This window comes from Colletotrichum godetiae, assembly GCF_030913485.1.
Source record: "Colletotrichum godetiae strain CBS 193.32 chromosome Unknown BDP55scaffold_24, whole genome shotgun sequence".
Lineage (NCBI taxonomy): Eukaryota > Fungi > Ascomycota > Sordariomycetes > Glomerellales > Glomerellaceae > Colletotrichum > Colletotrichum godetiae.
Window position 1 is genome coordinate 359,495 of NW_026851272.1, and position 17,711 is coordinate 377,205.

Below are 17,711 nucleotides of genomic sequence, written 5' to 3' on the forward strand. Positions count from 1 at the left end.
CCTTGGCCAAATGAACCCAACCTGGACCGTACCGTACCTTACCCTCTAGGCGCTCTACACTTCGACTACACCTCACCTCAAGGACACTCCAACTCTCACGCTTCACCGCCCGTTGCACCGTTGCTTCAAACTCCTTGCGGCTGGTGACTTTCATAATCTCCCTGCCCACTCCTTTTAGACCTCCAAGCCCGGTGCGCCCGTCGCCCCCCTCCTCCCTCTGTCAGTAGAAACTTGGTCTCAAGATGCCTTCCCTCCCGTTCTCGGACCGTATCTCCTCCGCGGCGAACATGCAAGGCCGCAACGACAATGGTGAAGAGGAATCACTCCTCGGACGGGGCCAGCAAAAGGTACGGCGGTTTTGGGATGGCTTCATCGACTTTGCTCTGCAGGGCAACATTCTCGAGATTGCCTTTGGTTTGATGTAAGCGTCCTTCCCCTATTCACTATACATAACACGCATACCAAACGCGAGCATGAAGAGACGAACAAAGGGCTGTACGCTCTCATATCGACAACGCGCTTTTGCAGCAATGTTATCTCGACATTATAGCCCTGCTCGATGTTTGAATTTTGAGGGGTTCTACTCTACTGACACCGTTTGACAGCATCGCGGCCGCCTTCACGACCCTCGTCAACAACTTTGTGCAGAACATCATCATGCCACCCATCTCCGTCATCTTCCCACTCAACCGCAACATGGAAGAAAAGTTCGCCGTCTTGAAGGGCGGCCCGAACTACACCCACGATAACAAATACACGACCCTCGAGCGCGCCAAGGACGATGGTGCCGTCGTCTTAGCTTACGGGTGAGTTTAATATTTCACGCACCTTGTTTCTACTTGACCATCACCATGTAAAGACCCCATCTGGTATCGGATTCGGTCCTTGTTTGGAAACGTTCATTTTCGTGACTTCAAGGGGCAAACACATCCAATGACACTTCGCTCGACACGTCTCTAACGAAACAATCACCAGCTCGTTCCTCAACCAACTCGTCTCCTTCCTCTGCGTCGGCATCTCGCTCTACGGACTGGCCCACGTCTTTCAGTTCTTCTCCCGCGAGCCGATTATTAAGCATACTGTTAAGTGCAAGTACTGCCGCAAGCGGATCAGCAATAAGGTGCGTTCAGTTAGGCCCTGCCACTAAGCTCTCAGATCAGAGTAGAACCCCGTTGAAGCTGACCTAATTTCTTGAGCGAAGGCGCAACGTTGCGTCAACTGCACTAGCTGGCAGGACGGGCGTGAGGATAGGGCTCAGCGGTAGTGGGTTTCTTCTCTTGTTCTTCCCGTGTTGGTGGAATCGGTGCGAGCACGATTCATTTTTGTTTTATGCATTGTCAGGGGTGGGTTTACGGGGCAGCATCATGAAGTCGGGTGTCGACACGGGTGTCGGATGTCCATGAGCATTGTTTCAGCATAGCAGGGTCGGGGTTGAGAAGCATCTGGTGTCGTTTCGTGTCGGAGTCGTGGTTCATTATAATAATTCAGAGCATCGTCATTTGACTCAGGTCCACGTGGTCTTGAATGTAATGACCCAATCCTATTATACCATACATCGCATCCGCGTTGATCTTGCGGTTAGCGATCCTAGATGTGTTGGCTTTTTCGCCTGTTATCATGCTCGCTGTTCTAAAACTCACCATTACTCCTCGGAAAAAGACTTTCTACCATCTTAACCCCCTGGCACACTGCTCCTCTATACACCAGGCATCGTCTCCTCAGGCGTACCCCCATTGCGTCTAAAATACTCCTTTTGCGCGCGCGGCGACATGACATAGCGCCAATACCCCACCGCCACAAGACCTATGAAGAGTATGACGCCCACGCAAGAAAACGCGATAGTGCTCTTTGTTTCGACGTTCATGATTTGCTCTGAGTTCTAGGAAGGGTGGGGGGGAGAAGAAGTCTGGGGCGAGAAGATGAATGCTCCCTTGTCTTACAAGGTAGGGGCTGGTTATCTGCGAGTAAGTGAGACTGGGAGGGCGGATAGTTTGTTGAGGAAGAGGAGTAGTGTCTATGGACACTGGGGGAGTTAAGAAATGCTTGAGCTGGAGTTGGGGGAAATAAATCGTATCTGTGTTTAGATTTGTATCTATTTAATTTATCGCTTCTCATACAGAATGACTTGTGGCGATTCATTGCTCGTCTGTATGAAAGCCGACGTACTCGTTCCAACAAACAATGCTTTGGTTGTTTTCAGCAAGACAACCCACAAAAAATAACCGTCTTTGACTCACACCAAGTCAATGAAGTGCAGGGGAATACCGCCGCAGCAGCCAACAAAAGGTAATCATGGAAGATGAATGAGAGACAAGCATGGCAACACAGTCGGAGCAGTCGTTATGCGTCAAGATAGTCGCGAATCATTCGCGAGGTCGCCTATGACTGTTTCCCGAAATACACCGCTCATCGATGCCTCCCTCAATTGAAACGACATCTTCAATGATCTAGCTCTGCCACCAACATACTTAAAACATCATGAACCCAGCCGCAGCGACAGCGCCGACGAGCATACCATCCCGGCCGACTCGGGGTGCAGCGGCGTTGGGCGTGGACGTCGAGGCGGCCTGCGCAGTCGTCGCCGTTGCAGCAGCGGAGCCGGACCCAGATTCGGATCTGGACCCGCTCTGCGCCGATGCCGTGGACGCTGCGGTGGAGGTCACCGTGGAGGTTGCCGTGGCTGTTGCAGCCGCAGTCGTAGTGGCGCCGGCCTGAGCTTGCTGCAACTTCTCGAGGCCCGCGGTAACGGTGAGGGGAACATAAAGGCTTGTGCCCAGAGGCGACACACTTGTATCGGTCTGCGTGACGGTGCTTCCACTCTTTGTGACGACCGCGTGGTAGTACAAGACACCGTCTGAGACGGTACCAATGTATTCGGTTGATCTGTGTAGAAAAGTTTCAGCAACCATGGTCAAAAAGATTACCCCGCTGGTGTTGGCTGCGCGTGGTAGAGAGACGATGAGCAAGTATGCGTGAGATGTCTTACACTTTGCTGGCAGTACGTTCAATGTGAAGCTCCACGGTCGACGGCCCTCCGATGAGGGTCATGGCAAGGCCGGAGGGGTCATCGCGACATTGGTAATTCGTGCTGTCCGTTTGGCAGCTCACAACGTACGTCGTCGCGGTAGGATTAGCGTCCTTGATGGACGCGTCGTAGGGGTTGTCACCGAAATAGGGGTTCAGGACGCTAATCACGGACGTGGTCTGCGCAGTGGCGGTGCCTAAGATGGCGAGCAAGATCGTCGTGTAGTGCTTCATCTTGAGATCAGTATGCGACAAGACGGGCAAAAATTGATGCTTTCGTGAGTATCGCGGCGAGACAATGTTTTTCTTGGCTGGCCTTCATGGTCAATTTCCCGGCAGAGCTGTGCCGTAGGCTTACAGGAGGAACTGGGCCCGGGAGTCCATGGCCATTTCTGGTCAAGCGCTCGTGTCATTGTGTGTTGGTAGCAAGAAAAAAAGGAAGAAACCAAAGTCTCAACTCCCAACTCGTCAGTCCAAGCTGTCGTTGGCAAGCAATATTCCGATTGGATCCCGCATGGACAACGTTGGCCGTTATCTTGATGAAGAAAATCAAAGTTTTGCATGGAGTTGGTGCCAAAACGGGTTTCTTGCAAATAACGGTGGCTCACTGGCTCACAAAGAGTAGTTTTACAACCAGTGTCGTTTTCTGACGCATTGGGTCGTGACATCTACCTATACTCATCTTCAATCATCTCGCAATGGTTCGTGCAGCTTACGACCTGGCAACAAGTCATTCCGTGCACAGCTGCCTCTAGCATCGCATAGAGATACTCGTTCCGGTGGCAAAGTGCAGCATGTAATCTGCATCGAACAAGACACCATGCTGCCAGCTGATGTGTAGATTAGTTCGAGCTGAGTTTATTTCAACGTTGTTCGGTCTGCGACCTCGCGGGCTGCGGGCATGCCGATCCTTGAAGCCTCGCTGGTTTTGCTATGCTGATTTTTCAGTAGAGGAACGTACACTTGACTCAATTTCCCGAGTTCTTATGTAAGGTGGCAGCAGTCACATTTGCCCAGTCAATGGGTCGACAAGCAGGTGTTTGGCAACACAGAGAGTCGTCCTGGCACTGTGCCCCATCATGAGTGATACACTCCGGACGACAGGCCAGGGCGAAGACCAAAGGATTTGTTGCCTCAAGGTACAGTGGGCTAGCAATTGAAGCGTAGTTGCTTCTTGTGTGTTGGCTTCCCCCTTGGATAAGCAGCCAGCCTTTGACGGGAGCAAGCCCAGATTCGCCGAGCCGTTGCGGTGAGGTTGCCAGGACGCTTCGGTTGCATGATGCTCCGGGCGGAAGCAGTACGGATCGGACGAAATATCAACATCGAAACTCCTTGCTGGTAGAGCTCGGCGTAATCGATGGGATGAAAGACGGGACGACATCGTTGGGATGGTCGCTCATTACAATCCTGTGGCTGGTGCACAGATACCCGCAGATCGAGACTGGGTTCCGCAGTGCGATTTTAACCGTCAACATTGAGATGGCGACGAAGCCGTGGTACCGGCGGGAGCCGAGATAATCGTCTGTCGCGCGTGGGCAGAAAGCAGTTGCATCTGCAGCGGTGGATAGTGACCAGATCTTCGGTCCTGCCTAACACGGATGAGGGAGTTGCAGCGAGCGGAAAGAGGGCCCCGAGGAGGGCAGTCGGAGCCTATCAAACGGCAAATCGAGGCGGAATCGGCTCCCACTTAGACTTCCACTCGGGGTCCAGGTATCTAGTGTTCCACGTTGACGAGAGCATGGTCAGATCTGAGATTGAAAGGTGTCGGAGACTGCAAGATGGATTCGACGAAGGGAGTCATAAAGGTACACCATGTTACATGTTTCTGGACAATGGAGGGGTGTCGAGAAGACGTTCCGTTCAAACGGGTTGGGCTGAGGATCAGCTTCAAAGCTGCTAGACCCAGGAACCGTCGGCTGGAGGGGAGTTGAGGTTTCTGGAGAGGGATTTTCTGGCCAGGCCGGGTTGTGGGTATGAAATCCCGAAGTGATGCCCAGTATTAACGACGGGATGGGAAGGTGGTGGTGTTTTGGGAGAGATTTCCTCACGGGATACAAGTTACCTAAGCCTCCTCAGGAAAGGCAAGAGAGACTTGCGAATTGCGACTTCCCAAGTAGCGCAGCGGAGCGGGGACGAACGGGCATGACGGGGGGCGCGCCGTACGGGGGCAGCCAACCCCTGCCAGTTCCTGCCTAGCTGGCAACGTCCGGCCAGTCAGATGATGCCGTGACAGGAGGACCTTCTCCAGTCCGGACGCCCGTGCCCACCCAGCTCTTATTATTTTTTCGAAATTCGCGTTCTTGGCATTTCTTGGCTTTCTTCCCTTCCATCCTCTCATCGTTTGCCGTTTGTTTCCCTCGCCCAGTTGCCAATGTCCACCACTGTTACCGTATCCATTGGACGACCCAGCACTGGATAACCATCGGTCCTCGGCCATCAGGCGAACCGCGGTGGATGCTACAGTGGCACACACGCACTGCAGATACCTACCGTCTCCCAACCATCTCACGCATACCTAGCTGTGTTATGCTATACTACCCCCAAGATGGAGGTGCTCAGCTCGCATTACACCCACTGGCTGCAATGCAGCAGACCTGCTGGGTGACCCTTTTGGAAGGCCGTTGAAGTTTCAACCTGCAGAGAACGCCGTTGTTGCGAGGAAGCAAATACCTACCTTACAATGAGGTAGGTATGCCGAGACAAGGGCACGCCACGTTCGTCTCCCGTGGACCTTTGACCCTCTCACACACTCTCGCCGAGTCTCCAAAGGGCGCTGTACCATCTTGTCCAAAAGTCTTGGCTTTCGTCCCATTGTACCAAAAGAATGCCAATCGCTCACCTACTCTCCCGCCCAGCCTTGGCCGGCAAGGACGGCGCATTGGCAAAAGCTGCAAAGTCCTCAATCTCTCCCCGACACGTCTCTCTGCTCACCTGAAAGTTGAGCCGCTCCTCTTTGGTCGCAATACTGCTGTCACGACAGTAAATCTCCCTCACCGGAGACCCCTCCTCATTCTCTCGGCTCCGTTTCCAGCTTGCTCTTTTAAGGAAACAGACCCCTCCGATCCAGAGGCAACCTTTCCCTGCTCGCTCACAGCTTCCGTCCGGCTTTACTGTATTCGTTTGCTATCGCTGCACCCGCGAAACACCCGCTACGACCGTCCCATGCTCTAACCAGGGTCACTTACCACCACCGCACACGTCAAACCCACTTTCTGCCCCAGAGAACGGCCAACGGTCTTTCTTCCGACCCTTCGTCAACTTGGACCGAGAAATCAACGGCGTGTTACCGAATCCCTCTCTGGCTCCCAAGCTTCAACACCCGTCCCGTCAGCCTGGTCCGCTGCATTGCATGACCTCACCTTGCCCGTATCGGTAGCTGTACGACCCATGAACAGCCTGCGGTGGCTAGCTCGTTGACGTCAAGCACTGCTGCATCTTTCGACCGGCCCGAGATTCGACCAATCCAAATTCCACGTCTTCACGATGAGATGCTCACAGCCTTTCGCCGCTCTGCTGTCACTGTGTTTCCTTTCCTCGAATGCCGTCTTCGCCGATGATACCACCACTGTTCCGATCTACCTGCCGCACTATGATGCGAATAGCTGGTCGCAGCTGCGGGGGAGTGTAGTTTCAAGTGTACGACGCTTCCAAAGCTGCTCGGGCTCCCTTTCGACTGCCATTGCTGTAATCTAACAATTGCGCCATTGTAGAATGCCAAAGAAACGACGTATACCATCTTTTGCCCGCCACAGACATCACCTAATTGCGACCTCGCCATCGAGTTTCCCTTCGTCTTCTCCGAGGGCGAGAGTACGCTTCAGTTTCACGGCACCAAAACATCAACTCTGTAGGTTCTCGGCTCCCGGCAACATGTATTTCGCTTGGGAAGGAGTGGGACGGCTAATCACGACGTGGCGGAACAGTATCGCCGATCTGGGCTGCACATTAAGCGGAACGACAGCTGCGACATGTTCAGGATACTCGAGTCTGAAAAGCGGATACATTAACGGCAAATTGACGGGACCGACCGAAGTATCGTGGACGTCGACCATGACCGGCTCTGAGGTGGAATGGGGTATTTTGACCATGGCTGAGGAGCCCGCGGCTACAGCAACTCCAGCGACGACCACGACCGCCGACGACTCGAACTTTGACGACTTCTTGTACACGGACAGCCTGTCTCCTTCATTACCTGCCGAAACTAACCCGAGCGCCGCTCCTCGTCTTGGCCGCGGCTGGGCTCTCGTCGCATCATTATGCAGCATGGCAGTTATTGCATTGGTGGTATAACCGGCGACGTTTCTACACGCCCACAAGCTACAGAGCCGGGGCATACTATACCCACCAGAGCAATCACGAATGATCTGCTACCCGAAATCCGAAAGAAAACGAAATAGACAGCGGCATTATCATCATGGAAAGGAAGCATACGAAACAGACCAAAACTAGGAACCTGGATCTTGGGACAACGATTTGAAGAGGGTAATGCAATCTTGGAGCTTTGCCCTCATGCCAGCGTAAAGGGAGGGGACGAGAGGGAACGAGGAGAGAATCGTTGGCGAGCCCGTTGTCCTTTTTTTTTTTTTTTTTTTTTTTTTTGCCCACAGAGCTTTGTCATTTCTCGCAATGCGCTCCCTTTTGGAGTTATACCCCGTATCGGCGTTGTATTGTTTACAGTCAAGGGCTCAACGGCAAATATAAACATGGACAAGAGAGGAGGGGACGACTCCTAATCCTATGATTCTCTGTGCAAACAATTTCATCGAATGTTCGTATCGTTTATCCACCGAGAGAGAACATATCCATCAAAGCAACTTGTTACGCATGTCATCATTTTAGAACGGACGGATACTGCGACCAGTCACAGGGCAGACGGAACATTCGTCAAATTGGTCCGCAGTCCTGCGTTACGCTCCACACATTACGGTATCCGCGTGGAACGCAAAGATTTGTTCCGCTCGCCCCTTAGACGACCATCGATTCTTCACAGAGCAGGAGGATGACCGGTATAACGTGATGGATTTGAATTCATGAACAGTAGAAACTGTCAGGGGTGTGTATGTTTTCACATGTTGAGCAAATGGATACCTTTTGCCAAACGCCGGTTACGCCTTTTCCCGCCCCCCGGATTCTATTCTACACAAGAAGGAAATGCCAAAACAGCAACACGGCGCTCAAAGCGCCTGTGTATGTACATTTCAAAAAGATGTTTCCTGCGCCACTTTGGTTCGGGACGGTGGCGGGAGGCGGTTCAGTCGTCGAGTTACTCGTCGAGTTGGTGATTGAGTTTGTGAGGCTGGCGCGGTGCCTGTCAGCGGTCGGTTTTCCCCGTTTATTGTTGACCGGACGCAGGACGCAGAAGGACGCAGAAAGGGACTTCGACCGAGGTTGCCCGCACAAAGAAAACCTACTGGCTAACGACAAGCCCCTGGATGATTTCGAGCGCGCTCATGGTCTGCCCGAGACCGTAGCTGCCGTCGTCGCCGTCGACGTACCACTTTTGCCCGCACGTCACGTTGCCCGCCGAGGCCTCGCACACTTTGGCCGCCGCGAGCGCGCTCGGGATCAGGATCTCTTTTACCTCGGGCAGAAGCGCCGGCATGACGACGGCGGACTGCCACAGGAAGCGCGAGAGGTAGCCCTTGAACGTCTTCATGTCGGTGTTGCACGTGCCGACCGTCTCGCACGCGGGCTCGTACATGATGTTTGTGCTGTTTTCGGCGAGCGAGAAGAAGCTCTTGCGGGCGGTGGCGAGCATCTTTGTCGCGCGGTCCGCCCAGAGGACATCGCCTGTGTGGTTTGCCATGACGGCCGCGCCGTAGAGGTAGATGCCCGTGGAGTAGGTAAACGAGAGATAGTTTGTCTTTGTGCAGTTGTCGCGCGAGTCGGCGCCGTCGTAGACTTTGAGGTCCGCGTCGAGGAAGCCCACGGCGGCGGACCAGTCCCACACGTACGAGGCCCAGTCGGCGTAGCGTGAGTCGTTTGTCGCGGCGGCGAGGCGCGCGCCGAGCTGGAAGAAGCCGCCGTTGCTGACGCTGTTTTTGTAGTTGAGACCGTTGGGGTTGGACTCGTAGATTTGCCAGAGGAGCCCACCGCCGCAGTGCGTCATGTTCCAGCGGCCCGCGAGGGAGTTGAAGATGTTGCGCCCCATTTGGAGCCATTCGGGCGCCCCCGTCGAGGCGTCTGGTTCGGGAAAGTTGCGTTCGGCGGCGGACATGACTGCGAAGCCCCAGAAGCCGAGGTCGTCGTTTCCTTCTTCGAGTTCGTGCTCGGGCGGCATGAAGTCGTAGTTGGGTCCCGTGTTGACTTTTGCGGTGAGGGCTTGGGTTAGGACTGCGTTGTAGGTTGCGTCGCCTGTGTAGTGGAAGTAGTCCATCATTATGCCCCAGAGGGCGCCGGCTTGCCACCAGTAGTATGGTTCTGGGAGGTCGCCGACCATCTGTGGATGTGGTGGTGTTCTTGTCAGTTTTGTTTGATCCTGACGTTTGGAATATCCCCCCCCCCCTTTTGTGTGAAGACCTGGAGTGTGTCCACCCGTTCTAGAGATCGGAGCTGTCATACCTTGGGATCACTGGAGACGTTTCCGTTGTAGTAAGACATGGCGCCGAAAGCCAGGCTGCCGGCGATGGCCTTGACGGAGTCTTTGGGCTCTGTTAGCAAAAACCTTGGGCCCGTATGCTGGGAAGAACTCTAGACACCAACCTGCGTTATTTACATCGAGCGTCTTGGGCGATGTGAAGGCGGAAACCGCCGTGACGGCCACGGAGGCGATGAGGGCGGGCTTGACGAGGACCATGGTGACGTCTACAGACTTTGCGCGGGTTGGAATGTCACCGTTCTGATGGAAATGATGTTTCCGAAGAGACCGGCTAGTTAATCCGCTGCCTTTCGCAAAGAAATGTTTCGATTATACAGACACGGGGGATACTGCGTCAAAGAAGGACGTAGGGTGAGAGAGAGGAACAGTAACCCAAAAGGAACGACTCTTTGGTGAAGATGGCGAGAGAAACAAGCAGCGGCGAAACAGTTCACGAGAAACGAGAGAAGATTGAGAAGCGAGAGTGACTGCACATTGCGTAGGTAACGTAACAAACTGGAAGGAAAAGTATCCGATCTACATACAGCGCAACCGAGGCGTTCCTAATCCTATTAATGAGCACGAATAAGAGCAACGTCGCAACCAGGGGCGGTGGGGGGGGTTTGTTCAGGTCCCGGCGCGCGGTTCGTGAGGTGGCACTAAGGGCATTGAGGGGTGAAGTTCAAGGAACAGACGGCGGCTCCGGCGAATGGGAGCTCTCGATGGACTTCTGGTTCGACTCAGCCCACCTTCGTCCCATGTTCATTTCTCTTTTAGACTTCTTGACAGCTGCTCGAAAGAATCTCGCTGTTTTTCTTTTGGTTCAGGCAAGGCAGGGCGCGCAAGGGGAACGACGACAAAAAGTCTCCTTGTCCACATAAATCCCGCCGGTCTCCCCCTGGGGCGGTTATGAACTTATGTGTGGACAGGGGGGGCTTTGACTGGATAAATCCCCATGTTTTGAGAAGCGCGGCCGGCCTTTAGTCAGGCACACGCAACCGCAGACTTGCAGATACACGCAATGTTGTCACTGGGCTGAAGAGCTGAGTCTTGGTTGGTTGGTGGTTTGGCTGGTCAAAAAGGGAAGTTCCAACGGGACCAGAGCCGCCGAAAAGGGGGGAGAGAGGGTAAGGAGGGGGATGCGGGAGAGCGGGGTGTGGGCGGTTGGTGTGGTTCTCAATGCAAGCTTACAATGAACAAACTTGCATGAAGAAAAGGGTCATTTCGAATTGTGATTGACAGGCAGCGTTGTACCGGGACAATCCATGGCAGATCAAAAGAGGAGAGAAGACCTCTTGGGGGTCTTGCTGTTCAGTGTTTTGTTCAACAGGTTCAGACGTGTCCCAAGGCCAGCAATAACCAGGCAAAGGATGTCGGCGATTGGGTCAATGATTGGGCGCTTGTTTGGAGGATGGGAGTCAACCCATGGGCGGGATGATCTACTTGAGAGCCGCTAGCTCGGATTACCGTTACCTCCAGCTCGACACATGAAACAGCGACGGCACCCAATTTTAGCCTTTGCCTAATTGAGGAAGGCGGGGAGGCCATCGGCATTTGTGAGATCCAGTCTGACCAGATGATTGAAGGAACGGCGGGTTTTACACTGAATGGTGGCGCCGTGCCGATTGCCGGGTCTCACCAGCAACGTGGAAAGAGTGACGGATTGGTTCTCGAGGGCGTTTCGCTGACTGGTCATTTCTCAAATCGAGCTGGTCGATTAAGCGCGAGCTTCGAGGTAAAAAGACTTGAAGCGAAGGCCTGATTTGAGCAGCAGCAAAGGAAAGTTATTCAGGGTTCTGATCAGCGTCAAGATGTCCAAGATCGGTTGGCCACCGTGACGTATTTCACCTAGGTAGCTTCTTCATGCAGTCTATATCTATGATAGAACATAATTGATAACTTGAAGATTGCGGTGAATTGTGTTGTCTGTCGTGGCGTTTCAAATATCACGTGACTGGGATGAGTGGGGCGGATGCTTGAAGCCATCACGACCATCTTGCTGGCTTGCTGTGTTGGGTGGAATGTGAACGCTGTACACCATAATGAAGAATTATGATATGGAGAGACAGATATGATTCGTCTGTACTTCGTAGGCTTTTCACGACGAGAAGTGTATTTTTCAGACCGAAAAAGGAAAGAAAAAAGCAAATGGGCCGGTGGAGGTTCGAAGGCCGGCGTCCTGAAATAATCCGGAGCATCACGGACTAAGTCGGCACGTCGCGAACTTCTCCCCTCGACTACCAAGCTAAATGGCCCATTTGTTGGAGGACGAACACAAACCATTGCCTATATTTCCCTTCGGCCTGTCGCCTGAGGTTGTAGATTGACACTCCTCACACGCGTGCAAAGTGCTATGTGCCGGGCTCACGGCCACCAAGTTTTCTGCTTCCTGAATATGCTTTTTTTTTTCTTTTTGCAAGCCTTCATGCAAAATAACGGTCACACCATGGGATCTGCTCTCGTATGGTACAGGGTTGATAGAAGTAAAGACTCCTCCTACCCCAATGTGCACTCAGCCAGGCTTGATTCACTCATTTAACATTTCTTACACGCACACACACGGAGTCTCAGCTAGAGATAAGTCAGCTGTTAGGGACACTAATTTGCCCTGCATACTGACTCTGTCGAACCTGTTGCCAAATTCATCTTCAATAAGTTTATGACGGGTTACTTGGGGTCCGCTGCCTGTGGCTGGGAATATATACGTCCGAATAGTATCAACGCTTATCTCTGTTACCAATGATACGAAGCAAACCATTCGGAGTGCAGTCACTTTTAACCTGAACTTGAGAAAACCTGCGCAGTCAGGGGTACCGATCCAGTAGATGGTGATTCCCTCCTACATGGATCTCAAAGTGACTCACTCCGGTCTCTATAGGCGACCCATCGCTCGTTCAGGTCAGCTGATAACATAGCTAATCATTATCAAAACAGCCATCTTCAACTGAAAAGTAACCTACCCACGCCCGCCTACTGATCTCCAACTAATACCCAACCCACACCTCAACACCACCATGTCCCCAAACCCCCAACCTATAATCCACATCAACGGCTACCCCGGCACCGGCAAACTCACAATCGCCCGCGCCCTAGAACAAAAACTCGCGCCAGGGGCTCGCCTCATACACAACCACCCTTTAATCAACCCAGCCGACGCCGTCCTACATCGTATCGGGCCAGGCTACCAAGACCTCCGCAAAGCCATATGCGGCACCGTCTTCGCCGCCCTGGCAGAGTATCCGTTGACGCGCGATTCGGCCTACATCTTGACCGAGTTCCACTCGAGCGACGCCGTGGGGTCCGCGACGTGTGCCGAGTACCTCGAGGCGGCGGTGCGCGCGTGGTTGTGTGCTTGTTTCGGTTGTGCTGGCGTGTGATGAGGGTGTCAACTTGGAGAGGTTGGCGAGTGCTGAGAGGAAGGCGCATTGCAAGATTGTTGATGTCGTTTCGGGCGGGGAGTACGATTCATCGATTTGAGGCGGGTGATTCGATTGTTGTTTTGGATGTTGATGTCTCGAGGAAGACGCCGGAAGAAGCAGCCGAGGAAATTCTTGATCATGTCCTACGTACGCAGAAACAGGCATCGACACATGATGTCGAGTCTTGAAGTATTCAAAATAGAACGGTTCACTTGGTTTGAAGCATAAGTATCTTATAATTTCCCACTGTCCTTTTTCCCGATCGAAAACAATCAATGAGCGCTCCCTTTTTCTTTTTGGCCGTCTTCTATCATCTATCAATCCTCGTTATGAACCGTTCCATCTATGCAACCACCCCATTCGCCGCAGCCTCCTTCTTCTCCTCATCCGGCTGCCGCCCAGCACCACGAACCTCGGCCAGAACCTTGGCAATAGAAGCAAGGAACCTCGTGACCTCGTCCTCGGTACCGATCGTGATCCGCAAACAGCCCAGGCAGCCGTGCTCCTTACCGCGGAACCGCACCACGACGCCCTTATTCTCCGCAAGACGCTCATACACAGCCAGCGCCGTGACGTTGTCCGGCTGCCCCGCAGCATCCAACATCTCGTACAGCAAAAAGTTACTCTCCGTGCCGCCGCGCAACCTGCCGACACCAGGAACCCGGGGGAGCTCAGCGATGATGCGGTCCCGCTGCGTCAGGATCTTGGCGCGGTTCTCCCGCATCACGGCCAGGCCCTTCTCGGAGACGGCGTACTGCGCGAGCGCGCTGGTCGGCGTGGAGATGTTGTACGGCGCCTTCATGGCATTCAGGAGGCGCGCGACAGGAGGGGCCGCAAAGGCGGCGCCGAGGCGGATGCCCGCCATACCGAACGCCTTGGAGAGGGTCTGCATCACGACGAGGTTGGGCCACTCGAGCACCCACTCGGCCATGGAGCTCCCCTCGGGCGCGAAGTCGATGTAGGCCTCGTCGAGGACGACGATGCCGTTCCACGTCGGGTGCTCCAGCACACGCTGGACGTCTTCCTTGGCTAAGACGGAGCCGGTTGGGTTCCCGGGGGTGCAGAGGTACACGAGCTTGATGTTGTTGTCCGGCTCGCTCAGCGCGGCCAGGATGCCGTCCGTGTCCATGCCGAATTCGGGGGCGGCTTTGAGGGGTACCTTTGTGATGCCCACGTCGTTGATTTGCGCCGAGACGGAGTACATGCCGTAGGTGGGCGGGCAGGTCAGGATGCGGTCTTTGCCCGGGGCGCAGAAGCAGCGGAGGAGGGCGTCGATGGCCTCGTCGCTGCCGACGCCGACGAAGAGGTTCGAGGGCGTGAGGTCCTGGTTCGTGTGGGTGTGGGTGTTGCGGAGGCGGCAGAGGAGCTGCTTGAGTTCCGGCTGGTGAGGGTCCGGGTAGCGGTTCAGACCCTGGAAATCGATGCCTAGATTGCCGGCCTCGAAGTCGGGCTGCAGAGAAGGCCCGTAGGCGTTTTCGTTTGCGTCGAGGAGGACGTTTGTGCCGTCATCTTTGTAGTCGCTGCAGACTTGTGTTAGAGATGGCGGTTGCTGAGGCGACTTTGCGAGTGAGCTTTTGATGAGTGAGAACTTACTCTCTTGCGCAGCGATAGGGCTCGAGGGCCAGGATATTCGGGCGCGCACACGTTTCAAGGTTAAAGGATGACATTTTGGCGTGGATGTCTGGAGAATGTGTTCTGTTGTGAGGACAGTGAAGCAGACTGAATCCTTATATCGCCAATCTCTCTCACTCGTACAATCGTCGACGTCGATTTGAGTCAACCCTCGGCCACTGTAAACTGGATCCCGATAGCTGGGCCCGCCGACCCCGGAGCCATACGTCGGCACCTGCCCGGACCTAAGCGGGTCATGGAAGATGGCAATTGGCCAATGGAGATTCGATATACTGCCTCTGTCATTCATCCGAAAAAATTGATCTGTGAGATACTCACAGGGCAAAGTGCAGATTAGGTCAGACTTTGTGTAACAAGGCTGTGAAGATATCGAACTTGGCCTGTTCAAATTTCGGCTCCAAACTGGCACTCCGAAGCCGTTGTCGAACTCGGTTTCGGCTCAATTCCAACCTGGCACGCGTAGACAAAATAAAGGCCGAAGTGATGAAGCCCACCGATGATTTCAAGGCGAAAGTCAATATTCGCTGACGACCATTAAGTGAGTACTGATTCGTCATACTTATGAAAATGGGGTTCCCACAGAGCCGCAATATCGGATATAAGTGAACTGCATATAAAATAAGCACTTATATTCCATTTCTCACATGAATGTGCAGCTGGAAGAAAATGTATTGCATTTTACTTGCATGCTCCCGGGCTATAGAGAAGCTTATTCCGATTCCCAAGTCAGCTTCAGCCTCGTCTTTAACGGATAACCACCCAGCATCTTCACTATACTTATTCAGCTATACAGCTGAATTCCAATAACTCGATAATTCGCCTTTTGGGGCTCAAGATCACTAGATGAGCATGTATCAAGATCTTATTGCTCGCCAACCCGGACTTACGCCCCGCTCCTGGCCCGGGGTCGCGGATCAACTGGCATCGCCTGCATTCAGGCTGAATATGAATGAGCACGCCAACGTCACGGTTTGGTCCAACTTCAAGCCAGGTTTTCTGGAATTTCGGCAATGTCGGATATCAGTAGGTAGTAGGTCAACAGGAACCCCGCACAACCTAGATTCCTAGTATGCAGGACGAATAAATCAACGACTCCACGCCACAACCCCCGAGGACTAAACGTCTTTTCAACGACGTGCTTCACCTGCCGGCCGTAGCTCTCGCGCCGGCAGCTCAACATGGCCAAGCTAGTGCTGGACCGATGTGACGGCTATGGAGTTCAATGAGGCCTTCCCCAACTTACCCCTCATCCATGATCGTGAAGCGGCACCCCCCCCGGTCAACGATCTGGGGAAATTGCAGATATTTGGTCTTTTTCTTCTACCGAACTCCGCATTACACGGGTTCGTCACCGCTCTCCCGCCCTGTATGTGGGAGATGGGGGAAGCTCCTGGTATCTACGATCCGGCCCATTTCATAGGCGGCCATTCTTCGTCCGTCTCTGCATCGGTCGAGCTTCCCCCGCCCCTCCCGATTCTAGTGTCCCGGGTGAAAGGACCTACGGCCCATCATGACGCAAGGATACGAAGCTATGGGGCAGAGCTATATGACCATCGGTCCCCAGATAATGAACCTGTCTAGTGGTGATCGTTCGTCCTGGTTTCCGCTGCACACTGGCGTTTCCAAAGTGTTTATCCAGCTGAGCGTTTTCGTCCTTCGAGTCTCTTACCGCCGCAATGCTCCCCCTCCTCGTCGCAGCCCTGGCCTCGGTGGCCACAGCCTCCCAATGCGGCCTCAAAAAGTTTGAGAATCTGGTGGCTTTCGGCGACAGTTACACCGACGAAGGCCGACTCTCGTATTTCATCAACAACAACGGCACCGCCCCTCCAGCTGGCACTCTGCTGCCGCCAAGCAACTCGACCGCGAGCGGCGGCTACGCCTGGGGCCGGATCGCCGCCAACTCGACGGGAGCAAACTACTATGGCTACGCCGTCAGCGGGGCCACCTGCTCCAACAAGATCATATCGCGCGACTTTGCCGCCATCAAGCAGCCGTTCCCCTCCGTGCTCGACTACGAGATCCCGGCGTACAAGGCCGACACGGCCTTCGAGACGCTCTACCCGAACCGAATGGCGGACAACACGGTCTACGCGCTCTGGATCGGCACAAACGATCTTGGCTACGGCGCGTTCCTCACCGACACCAACGCCGCGGGCACGACCATCTCCAGCTACGTGGACTGCATCTGGGAGGTTTTCGACAACATCTACGAGACGGGCGGGCGCCACTTTGTCCTCTTGAACATCGCGCCGCTAGAGGAGTCACCGCTGTACGCCGCGACGGGGCCGGGGAAGAGCGGCTTCGGGGACAGTCAGTTCTGGACCAACAAGACGGCGTACAACACGACGGAGACGCAGTTCAAGATGCTCGAGTACAGCACGAGCGTCAACACCATGTTTGATTATGGCGCGGCGTTCCAACTGCTCGTCAAGAAGCGCTGGCCCGGGGCGAGCTTTTCAATCTTTGATGTTCACTCTCTGCTGCGGGACGTTCATGATGACCCGTCGACTTACCTGTCGTCACCTGCGAACGTGACGGCGCCGTACCGGACATGCGATGCGGTGACGAGGGCTTGTGTGAACTCGCCGGAGGCCATGTCGAGCTTTTTGTGGTATGACGAGTTGCATCCGTCGGAACGTGCAGGTACGTCTGGACTGTTAGCGAACTTTTCTTTTTGTGTGGACGTTGGGCTAACGTGAGCGATTTTGAAGATGAGATTATAGCACAGAACTTCATCGACGTTGTGTACGGCAACTCGACGTATGGCACTACATATACGTCGTGAGGGCCTCGCATCTAGTCAACCAGTGTTGGGGTAGGGTTCCCTCTCGAATGAGCCGATGGGTTGCGATAAACCTTCGAGGCTAGATTACTGGAAATTGGAATGAAGCGTTTATAATAATGTGTGTCCTGAAGGAGCAAGAGTCGGTTTGTAATGGTAGGAAATATACGGAGTACAAGGAAGTCGAACAACTAAAGCAAGCCCCATCCGTCCTGGTCCCTGACCTGGTATCAGGGCGTCTACGTAGCTTTCGGTGAAATACCTTAGGTATGCCAGA

The 17,711-nt window shown here is 54.0% G+C and overlaps 7 protein-coding genes across 7 annotated transcripts; 4 read left to right on the forward strand and 3 right to left on the reverse strand.

The window, feature by feature from the left end:
* Positions 1 to 23: 23 nt before the first annotated feature.
* BDP55DRAFT_666213 (large conductance mechanosensitive channel protein) lies at positions 24 to 1,596 on the forward strand. Its single transcript, XM_060575087.1, has 4 exons — positions 24 to 421; positions 606 to 806; positions 976 to 1,120; positions 1,202 to 1,596. Exons 1-4 carry the CDS (start codon positions 243 to 245, stop codon positions 1,262 to 1,264), a joined length of 588 nt encoding a protein of 195 aa, XP_060428765.1. The 5' UTR covers positions 24 to 242; the 3' UTR covers positions 1,265 to 1,596.
* A 433-nt stretch (positions 1,597 to 2,029) lies between these two features.
* Positions 2,030 to 3,454, reverse strand: BDP55DRAFT_666216 (uncharacterized protein). Its single transcript, XM_060575088.1, has 2 exons — positions 2,987 to 3,454; positions 2,030 to 2,883 (listed from the first exon to the last, which is right to left on the reverse strand). The coding sequence occupies exons 1-2, from the start codon at positions 3,256 to 3,258 to the stop codon at positions 2,469 to 2,471; spliced, it is 687 nt and encodes a 228-aa protein (XP_060428766.1). The 5' UTR covers positions 3,259 to 3,454; the 3' UTR covers positions 2,030 to 2,468.
* A 2,897-nt stretch (positions 3,455 to 6,351) lies between these two features.
* On the forward strand, positions 6,352 to 7,346 carry BDP55DRAFT_172172 (uncharacterized protein). Its single transcript, XM_060565758.1, has 3 exons — positions 6,352 to 6,660; positions 6,735 to 6,871; positions 6,948 to 7,346. Exons 1-3 carry the CDS (start codon positions 6,508 to 6,510, stop codon positions 7,312 to 7,314), a joined length of 657 nt encoding a protein of 218 aa, XP_060428767.1. The 5' UTR covers positions 6,352 to 6,507; the 3' UTR covers positions 7,315 to 7,346.
* Positions 7,347 to 8,368: 1,022 nt separating this feature from the next.
* BDP55DRAFT_172182 (family 76 glycosyl hydrolase) lies at positions 8,369 to 10,140 on the reverse strand. Its single transcript, XM_060565759.1, has 3 exons — positions 9,727 to 10,140; positions 9,586 to 9,665; positions 8,369 to 9,463 (listed from the first exon to the last, which is right to left on the reverse strand). The coding sequence occupies exons 1-3, from the start codon at positions 9,818 to 9,820 to the stop codon at positions 8,432 to 8,434; spliced, it is 1,206 nt and encodes a 401-aa protein (XP_060428768.1). The 5' UTR covers positions 9,821 to 10,140; the 3' UTR covers positions 8,369 to 8,431.
* Positions 10,141 to 12,574: 2,434 nt separating this feature from the next.
* BDP55DRAFT_666228 (uncharacterized protein) lies at positions 12,575 to 13,192 on the forward strand. Its single transcript, XM_060575089.1, has one exon. The coding sequence runs from the start codon at positions 12,616 to 12,618 to the stop codon at positions 12,976 to 12,978; it is 363 nt and encodes a 120-aa protein (XP_060428769.1). The 5' UTR covers positions 12,575 to 12,615; the 3' UTR covers positions 12,979 to 13,192.
* BDP55DRAFT_666230 (histidinol-phosphate aminotransferase) lies at positions 13,193 to 15,171 on the reverse strand. The gene is made up of 2 exons (XM_060575090.1): positions 14,614 to 15,171; positions 13,193 to 14,540 (listed from the first exon to the last, which is right to left on the reverse strand). Exons 1-2 carry the CDS (start codon positions 14,685 to 14,687, stop codon positions 13,364 to 13,366), a joined length of 1,251 nt encoding a protein of 416 aa, XP_060428770.1. The 5' UTR covers positions 14,688 to 15,171; the 3' UTR covers positions 13,193 to 13,363.
* A 1,157-nt stretch (positions 15,172 to 16,328) lies between these two features.
* On the forward strand, positions 16,329 to 17,437 carry BDP55DRAFT_553849 (acetyl esterase; the record flags this gene model as incomplete). The annotated part of the gene is made up of 2 exons (XM_060569332.1): positions 16,329 to 17,295; positions 17,364 to 17,437. The coding sequence occupies 2 exons, from the start codon at positions 16,329 to 16,331 to the stop codon at positions 17,435 to 17,437; spliced, it is 1,041 nt and encodes a 346-aa protein (XP_060428771.1).
* Positions 17,438 to 17,711: the final 274 nt, after the last annotated feature.